The following is a 10,749-nucleotide window of genomic DNA, read 5'->3' on the forward strand; positions in this document are numbered from 1 at the left end:
TAACTATAACTTACACACATTTAACAACAAAACACATTTAACTATAACTTACACACATTTAACTATACCTTACACACATTTAACAATAAACACATTTAACTATAACTTACACACATTTAACAATAAACACATTTAACTATACCTTACACACATTTAACAATAAACACTCACCATAGACTAGTGTATTTTTTCATTCAGTAGGTTTCCTCGATTTCATTGGGAACAACATACAGATGAATTGTGTGAACGAACACATTCAGATAAAAGATAAAATCAAGTTTCGACACAGGTGAGGAAATGTTGGATATATTTTTTGTTGTTGGATACTTTATTGCATGATAAGAAAATGCAGTAAAAATGAAATGTCGCTGATAAGTTTTGTACGACATTAAAGAGGGGAATACATCGGTGATGTGGAACATTAAGGTCAACAAGTTTGAATGTAATCGACTATGATTAGCTGTTCTGAGTACATGGTATGATTGAATACAATGACGAAATAAAACACGATGTATTTTCTTATTTTTGAGTAACTTATCATTTCGCTCAATTTAACCAGACGAGTGCACCCATTTCCTATAACTGTTTGGGCATATGTTGGTTTACATGTGTAATGAACATGGTAACAGTTTTTGAACATGCCCCAAACACTATTTTCTTTATAAGAAGACCAAGGGGGAAGTTGCGAACCTATTTTGTTTGTTCCGATTACAAAGGTTACAAATTGCAGCGTACCATAATAGATGATGTTTTGGGTCTAACTCGCTGTACACGTGTTACCCATCTTTAACTATAACACACATTTAACTGTAACTTACACACATTTAAAAATTAAACACTTTTAACTATAACTAACAAACCATTAACACTAAAACACCTTTAACTCTAATTTACACACCTTTATCTATAACACACATATAACTGTAACTTACACATCAATAACTATAACTTACACACCTTTATCTATAACACACATTTAATCGTAACTTACACACCTTTATCTATAACACACATGTAACTGTAACTTACACACCTTTATCTATAACACACATTTAACTGTAACTTACACATCAATAACTATAACTTACACACCTTTATCTATAACACACAATTAACTGTAACTTACACACCTTTATATATAACACACATGTAACTGTAACTTACACACCTTTATATATAACACACATGTAACTGTAACTTACACACCTTTATCTATAACACACATGTAACTGTAACTTACACACCTTTATATATAACACACATGTAACTGTAACTTACACACGTTTATCTATAACACACATGTAACTGTAACTTACACACCTTTATCTATAACACACTTGTAACTGTAACTTACACACCTTTATATATAACACACATTTAACTGTAACTTACACACCTTTATCTATAACACATTTAACTGTAACTTACACACCTTTATCTATAACACACATTTAACTGTAACTTACACACCTTTATCTATAACACATTTAACTGTAACTTACACACCTTTATCTATAACACACACTTAACTGTAAATTACACATCAATAACTATACCTTATAAATATTTTACTACAACTAACAAACCTTTAACAATAACACACATTTAACTATAACTTACACACATTAAACAATAAAACACAATTAACTAGAACGACATAAAAAGGATGTAAACAAGAAAAAAGACCGGGAAACGGAGAACGCTGAAACACAGAAGGGAAGGAAGCAAAAAAACAAACCCAGGGATACGAGAGGGAGGAAAGGACACGCTGGAACAAGGAAACATCGGGGAAAGAGACCCACGGGACACAGCGAGAAAGAGACCTGGAGACAGCCGGGACAGAGAAAGAAAAACCCCGGGAACAAGAAATCACAAAGGGAACGAGAACTGGAAACCACAGGGGAACAACAAGACCAGGAGAAACGGAGACGGACAAACAGGGAACAACAAAGCACAGGGAACGAGAACGGACACACAGGGAAAAACCCAAAAAAATTAAATATAACTTTCAAACAGTTCACAATAAAAACATTTAACTATACCTTACACACATTTAGCAACCAAAACAATTTAACTATAACTTACACACATTTAAACACAAAAGCACATTTAACTATAACTTAAACACATTAACAATAAACACAGGGAACGAGACCGGACACACAGGGAACAAGAAACACAGGGAACGAGAACGGACCCACAGGGAACAAGAAACACAGGGAACGAGAACGGACACACAGGGAACACGAAACACAGGGAACGAGACCGGACACACAGGGAACGAGAAACGGACACACAGGGAACAAGAACACACAGGGAACGAGACCGGACACACAGGGAACAAGAAACACAGGGAACGAGAACGGACACACAGGGAACAAGAAACACAGGGAACGAGAACGGACACACAGGGAACAAGAAACACAGGGAACGAGAACGGACACACAGGGAACAAGAAACACAGGGAACGAGACCGGACACACAGGGAACAAGAAACACAGGGAACGAGACGGACCACACAGGGAACAAGAAACACAGGGAACGAGACCGGACACACAGGGAACAAGAACACAGGGAACTGGAACGGACACACAGGGAACAAGAAACACAGGGAACGAGACCGGTACACACAGGGAACAAGAAACACAGGGAACGAGAAACGGACAACACAGGGAACAACAAACACAGGGAACGAGACCGGACACACAGGGAACAACAAACACAGGGAACGAGAACCTGACACAGAGGAAACAAGAAACACAGGGAACGAGACCGGACACACAGGGAACAAGAAAACACAGTGGACCGAGAACGGACACACAGGGAACAACAAACACAGGGAACGAGAACCGACACACAGGGAACAACAAACACAGGGAACGAGAACGGACACACAGGGAACAAGAAACACAGGGAACGAGACGGACACACAGGGAACAACAAACCACAGGGAACGAGAACGGACAGACACAGGGAACAACAAAAACAGGCGAACAGAGACCGGACACACATGGAACAAGAAACACAGGGAGCGAGAACGGACCACACATGGACAAGAAACACAGGAAAAGAGAAGCGACACACAGGGAAAAAAAATAACAGGAAAGAAAACGAACACAACAGGGAAATCGAAACGGAAACACCGGGATGCGGAGAAACAAAAAACGGAAAGGGAAAGGACAGCGAGCAAGAACGAGACCGGAGTAAAGAGGGGACGACAACGAACAGCAAAAAAACCGGGGGGAAACAAAGAACAAAGCAGGGAACGAGAACGGACCCACAGAAACATAGGAAAACACCAAGGAACGAGACACGGACACACAGGAAACAAGAAAAGACCGGAAGAGAAGGAACACAGCGGTTATGAAGTGAAAAAAAGGGAAGAGAGTAGAAATGTACACGCTTGGTAACAATGAAAACACGGGGAAAATAACGTACACACGAGAACTAGTACCTTATACATGCGTGACTATGAAAAAAACCCGTTAACAATAACACACATTTAAACTAGAACTGACACACATGGAAAACCAGCACATGTGAACGAGAACGACACACAGGGAACAACAAAGCAAACAAAGGGGAACGAGTACGGACAACACAGGGAAAAAAACAACAACAGGGAACTAGGAAGGACACACAGGGAACAAGAAAACACAGGGAACGAGACCGGACACACAGGGAAACACAAAACACAGGGAACGAGAACGGACACACAGGGAACAACAAACACAGGAACGAAACGGACACAAAGGGACAAAAACAAAAAAGGGAAAGAGAATAGGAAAAAAAGGGAATAAAGACAAAAATACGGGAATGCAGAGGAACAGGAAAAAAAGGTAAAAAGAAAAAAAAGGGAAGAGAAATGGAAAAAAAGGGGGGAAAAGAAAAAAAAAAGGGAAGAGGGAAAGGAAACAAAGGGAAAAACAAAAAAAAGGGACGGGAGAAAGGAGCGTGAAAAAAAGGCAAAATAGAAAACAAAAGGGAGAGAGAATGGAACAAAAGGGAAGCAACAAAAAAAAGGGAAAGAGAAATAAAAAAAGGGAAAAAAAAACACAGGGAAACGAGAAGGACACAAAGGGAACAAGAAAAACAGAGGAAAGAGACCGGACAACAGGAACAACAAACACAGGGAACGAGGAAAACGGACAACAGGTGAACACAAAACACAGGGATAAAGAGACCGGGACACCAGGGAAACAAGATAACACCAGGGAGCCGAGAACGGAAAAAAAGGGAAAAATGAAGAAACATAAAGTGACTAAGAGAAACGGAAAAATAAAGAGGTAAAAAAAAACAAAAAAGGAAAAGACGAAGACGACAAAAAGGGAAAGAAAGGACAAAAAAGGATAGATAAAAAACCAAGGAAACGGAAATCGATAACCAAGAAGAAAAGAGGAAAGGACGGAAGAGACCGGAGGAGGACAAAGAAAAAAAACGGGACACAAGATAAAAAAAGTGAAAGAGAAGGAAAAAAAGGAAGCGAAAAAAGGTAAAAAACCAAAGGAACAGAAAGGAAAAGTAAAAAAGGAAACGAAAGGGAAAGAGAACGTACAAACAGCGGGAGGAAGAAAAACACAGGGAAAAAGATAGGGAGAAAAGGAAAAGCGGGGAACAAGAAAAAACGTGGGAAATGATAACGGACAACAGCGAGAAACTAGCACCGGAGGACAGCGGGTACCGTAGAAAAAAAACCCGTGAACAATACACAAAGTAACTAGAACGGACACAACAGTGAAAAACAAGCAAGTGACAGAACGTTACACACATGGAACAACCAAAGCACATGTACTATAAAGGACACACACTTTAAAAACAAAAAAAATTTAAATATAAAGTAAAAAAAGGGAAAAATAAAAAAAATTGAAAGATAAAGTAAACAAAATTTTAACAACAAAAAAAATTTAAACTATAAAATTTTACACAAATTTAACAACACAAAAAAAAAATTTAGAATATAAATAAAAACATTTAACAATAAAAAACATTTAAAAAAAAAAAACTTTATACCGTACACACATTTAAACACTAAACACATTTAAAGATAACTTACACACAGTTAACAATAAACACATTTAACTATACCTTACACACATTTAACAATAAACACTCACCATAGACTAGTGTATTTTTTCATTCAGTAGGTTTCCTCGATTTCATTGGGAACAACATACAGATGAATTGTGTGAACGAACACATTCAGATAAAAGATAAAATCAAGTTTCGACACAGGTGAGGAAATGTTGGATATATTTTTTGTTGTTGGATACTTTATTGCATGATAAGAAAATGCAGTAAAAATGAAATGTCGCTGATAAGTTTTGTACGACATTAAAGAGGGGAATACATCGGTGATGTGGAACATTAAGGTCAACAAGTTTGAATGTAATCGACTATGATTAGCTGTTCTGAGTACATGGTATGATTGAATACAATGACGAAATAAAACACGATGTATTTTCTTATTTTTGAGTAACTTATCATTTCGCTCAATTTAACCAGACGAGTGCACCCATTTCCTATAACTGTTTGGGCATATGTTGGTTTACATGTGTAATGAACATGGTAACAGTTTTTGAACATGCCCCAAACACTATTTTCTTTATAAGAAGACCAAGGGAGAAGTTGCGAACCTATTTTGTTTGTTCCGATTACAAAGGTTACAAATTGCAGCGTACCATAATAGATGATGTTTTGGGTCTAACTCGCTGTACACGTGTTACCCATCTTTAACTATAACACACATTTAACTGTAACTTACACACATTTAAAAATTAAACACTTTTAACTATAACTAACAAACCATTAACACTAAAACACCTTTAACTCTAATTTACACACCTTTATCTATAACACACATATAACTGTAACTTACACATCAATAACTATAACTTACACACCTTTATCTATAACACACATTTAATCGTAACTTACACACCTTTATCTATAACACACATGTAACTGTAACTTACACACCTTTATCTATAACACACATTTAACTGTAACTTACACATCAATAACTATAACTTACACACCTTTATCTATAACACACAATTAACTGTAACTTACACACCTTTATATATAACACACATGTAACTGTAACTTACACACCTTTATATATAACACACATGTAACTGTAACTTACACACCTTTATCTATAACACACATGTAACTGTAACTTACACACCTTTATATATAACACACATGTAACTGTAACTTACACACGTTTATCTATAACACACATGTAACTGTAACTTACACACCTTTATCTATAACACACTTGTAACTGTAACTTACACACCTTTATATATAACACACATTTAACTGTAACTTACACACCTTTATCTATAACACATTTAACTGTAACTTACACACCTTTATCTATAACACACATTTAACTGTAACTTACACACCTTTATCTATAACACATTTAACTGTAACTTACACACCTTTATCTATAACACACATTTAACTGTAATTTACACACCTTTATCTATCACATACATTTAACTGTAACTTACACACCTTTATCTATAACACACATTTAACTGTAACTTACACACCTTTATCTATAACACACACTTAACTGTAAACTTACACATCAATAACTATACCTTATAAATATTTTACTACAACTAACAAACCTTTAACAATAACACACATTTAACTATAACTTACACACATTAAACAATAAAACACAATTAACTAGAACTTACACACATTAAACAATAAAATACCTTTAACTATAACTTACACACATCTTTATTAATCAAACACATTTAACTATATGTATAAATTACACGCTTTTAACAATTAAACACTTTTAAATATAACGTACACATCTATAACTATACCTTATACATCTTTTACTATAAAAAAAAACCCTTTAACAATAACACACATTTAACTATAACTTACACACATTTAACAACAAGCACATTTAACTATAACTTACACACATTTAACAACAAAGCACATTTAACTATAACTTACACACATGGGAAACAACAAAAAACCAGGAAATAGAGTAACGGGACAACAGGTAGGGAACAAGAAACACAGGGAACGAGACCGGACACACAGGGAACAACAAAACACGGGAACGAGAACGGACACACAGGAACAACAAAGCACAGGGAACGAGAACGGACACACAGGGAACAAGAAACACAGGGAACGAGACCGGACACACAGGGAACAAGAAACACAGGGAACGAGAACGGACACACAGGGAACAAGAAACACAGGGAACGAGAACGGACACACAGGGAACAAGAAACACAGGGAACGAGACCGGACACACAGGGAACGAGAACGGACACACAGGGAACAAGAAACACAGGGAACGAGACCGGACACACAGGGAACAAGAAACACAGGGAACGAGAACGGACACACAGGGAACAAGAAAACACAGGGAACGAGACCGGACACACAGGGAACAAGAACCACAGGGAACAAGAAACACAGGGAACGAGAACGGACACACAGGGAACAAGAAAACACAGGGAACGAGATACCGGACACACAGGGAACAAGAAAACACAGGGAACGAGAACGGACACACAGGGAACAAGAAACACAGGGAACGAGACCGGACACACAGGGAACAAGAAACACAGGGAACGAGAACGGACACACAGGGAACAAGAAACACAGGGAACGAGAACGGACACACAGGGAACAAGAAACACAGGGAACGAGAACGGACACACAGGGAACAAGAAACACAGGGAACGAGACCGGACACACAGGGAACAAGAAACACAGGGAACGAGAACGGACACACAGGGAACAAGAAACACAGGGAACGAGACCGGACACACAGGGAACAAGAACACAGGGAACGAGAACGGACACACAGGGAACAAGAAACACAGGGAACGAGACCGGACACACAGGGAACAACAAAACACAGGGAACGAGAACCGACACACAGGGAACAAGAAACACAGGGAACGAGTAACGGACACACAGGGAACAAGAAACACAGGAACTGAGAAGGGACACACATGAACAAGAAACACAGGGAACCGAGAATCGACACACAGGGAATCAACAAAAACAGGGAAAGAGAAAAGAAAACAATGGCAAAAAAAAAGAAAAAAGTGAAATACGAAAGGAAAAAAAGGGAAAAAGAAAAAAAGGGAAAGAGAAGGAAAAAAAGGGAAAAAAAAAAAAAAGGGAAAGAGAAAGCGCAAAAAAATTGAAAAATAAAAAAAAAAGGAAATAGAAAGAAAAAATGGAATAAGAAAAAAAGGGAAAGACCGCTACCAAGGGAAAAAAAACTGAAACAAATAAAAAATTTAAATAGAACATGAAACAAATGTAAAAAAAAAAAAGGGAAAAACGGAAAAAAAATGAAAAAATAAAAAAATTTAAAATAAAATTAAAAACAGTGTGACCAATTCAAAACATTTAAAATATAACTTAAACACATTTGAAAAATAAATAAACAAATTTAACGAGACCTTACAAACATGTAACAATAAACAATTTAATATAAATTAAAAACCATTTAAAAATAAACACATTTAACTATACCTTACACCACATTTAACAATAAACCACATTTAACATAAACTTACAAACATTAAAAAACCAAGCACATTACACTATTACCTACAACACATTTAACAACAAAGCACATTGAATAGACCTTACACACATTTAACAATAAACACATTTGAACTATAAACGGACACACAGTTAAACAAACAAAGGCACATTTTTGAACTATTACCTTACACAACATGTAACAACCCAAAACACAGGGAAAGAGAAAGGATAAAATAGGGAAAGAGAAAGGGAAAAAAGGGAAAAAGTAAAAAAAAGGGATAAAAGATAAAGAAAAACAGGGAAATAAGAAAACAAAAGGGAAAGAGAACAGGAAAAACAAAGGTAAAGAGAAAGGACAAAAAAGGGAAAAAGAAAAAAAAGGGAAAGAGATAATGAAAAAAAGGGAAAAAGAAAAACAGGGGAACGAGAACGTACACACAGGGAACAAGAAACACAGGAACGGAGACCGTAAACACAGGGAACAAGAACGCACATGGAACAAGAAACACAGGGAACGAGAACGGACACACAGGGAACACGGAAAACACAGGGAACGAGACCGGACACACAGGGAACAAGAAACACAGGGAACGAGAACGACACACAGGGAACCAAGAAACACAGGGAACGAGACGGACACACAGGGAACAAGAAACACAGGGAAACGAGAAGGACACAAAGGGAACAAAAAACACAGGAACGAGAAACGAACACACAGGGAACAAGAAAACACAGGGAACGAGAACGGACAACACAGGGTAACAAGAAAACACAGGGAACGAGAACGGACCACACAGGGAACAAGAAACCACAGGGAACGAGACCGGACACACAGGGAACAAGAAACACAGGGAACGATGAACGGACACACAGGAACAAGAAACACAGGGAACGAGAACGTACACACAGGGAACAAGAAAACACAGGGAACGAGAACGGACACACAGGGAACAAGAAACACAGGGAACGAGAACGGACACACAGGGAACAAGAAAACACAGGGAACGAGAACGGACAGCACAGGGAACAAGAAAACACAGGGAACGAGAACGGACACACAGGGAACAAGAAACACAGGGAACGAGAACGGACACACAGGGAACAAGAAACACAGGGAACGAGAACGGACACACAGGGAACAAGAAAACACAGGGAACGAGAACGGACACACAGGGAACAAGAAACACAGGGAACGAGAACGGACACACAGGGAACAAGAAACAGAGGGAACGAGAACGGACACACAGGAACAAGAAACACAGGGAACGAGACCGGACACACAGGGAACAACAAACACAGGGAACGAGAACGGACACACAGGGAACAACAAAACACAGGGAACGAGACCGGACACACAGGGAACAAGAAACACAGGGAACGAGAACGGACACACAGGGAACAAGAAACACAGGGAACGAGAACGGACACACAGGGAACAACAAAACACAGGGAACGAGAACGGACACACAGGGAACAAGAAACACAGGGAACGAGACCGGACACACAGGGAACAAGAACACAGGGAACGAGAACGGACACACAGGGAACAAGAAACACAGGGAACGAGACCGGACACACAGGGAACAAGAAACACAGGGAACGAGAACGGACACACAGGGAACAAGAAACACAGGGAACGAGACCGACACACAGGAACAACGAAACACAGGGAACGAAACGGACACACAGGGAACAACAAACACAGGAAACGAGAACGGACCACACAGGGAACAACAAAACACAGGGAACGAGACCTGACACACAGGGAACAAGAAACACAGGGAACGAGACCTGACCACACAGGGAACAAGAAACACATGGAACGAGATACGGACACACAGGTAACAAGAAACACAGGGAACGAGAACGGACAAACATGGGAACAACAAAGCAAGGGAACGTAGACGGGACACACAGGGAATCAAAAAAAACAGGGAAACAGAACGGACACCACAGGGGAACGGAGAACGGACCACAAAGGGAACAAAGAAACACAGGGAACGAGAACGGGACACCAGGGAACAAGAAAAAGAGGGAAACGAGAACGGACACCAGGGAACAAGAAACACAGGATGCGAACTACGGTCCCACATGTGAACAATAAAACAGAGGTAAGTAGACACTGCATATCTGATAACAAGAACCATACCTTTAATACGTACACATATGAAACCTATACCTTGCACATAG

At 38.8% G+C, this 10,749-nt stretch overlaps 1 protein-coding gene and 1 pseudogene across 1 annotated transcript; both read left to right on the plus strand.

The window, feature by feature from the left end:
• Positions 1-606: 606 nt before the first annotated feature.
• Positions 607-3,410, plus strand: LOC117330995 (repetin-like). The gene is made up of 3 exons (XM_033889618.1): positions 607-622; positions 1,652-1,951; positions 2,146-3,410. The coding sequence occupies exons 1-3, from the start codon at positions 607-609 to the stop codon at positions 3,408-3,410; spliced, it is 1,581 nt and encodes a 526-aa protein (XP_033745509.1).
• Positions 3,411-6,997: 3,587 nt separating this feature from the next.
• On the plus strand, positions 6,998-10,463 carry LOC117331089 (annotated as a pseudogene).
• The last annotated feature ends 286 nt before the right edge of the window (positions 10,464-10,749 follow it).

This window comes from Pecten maximus, chromosome 1, assembly GCF_902652985.1.
Source record: "Pecten maximus chromosome 1, xPecMax1.1, whole genome shotgun sequence".
NCBI lineage: Eukaryota > Metazoa > Mollusca > Bivalvia > Pectinida > Pectinidae > Pecten > Pecten maximus.

What these genes read in the sequence shown, in the direction of transcription:
- LOC117330995 (XM_033889618.1), top strand. An exon ending in GACAAACAGGGAACAACAAA is followed by an intron (nt 1,952 to 2,145) that starts GCACAGGGAACG and finishes CAATAAACACAG; the next exon opens with GGAACGAGACCGGACACACA.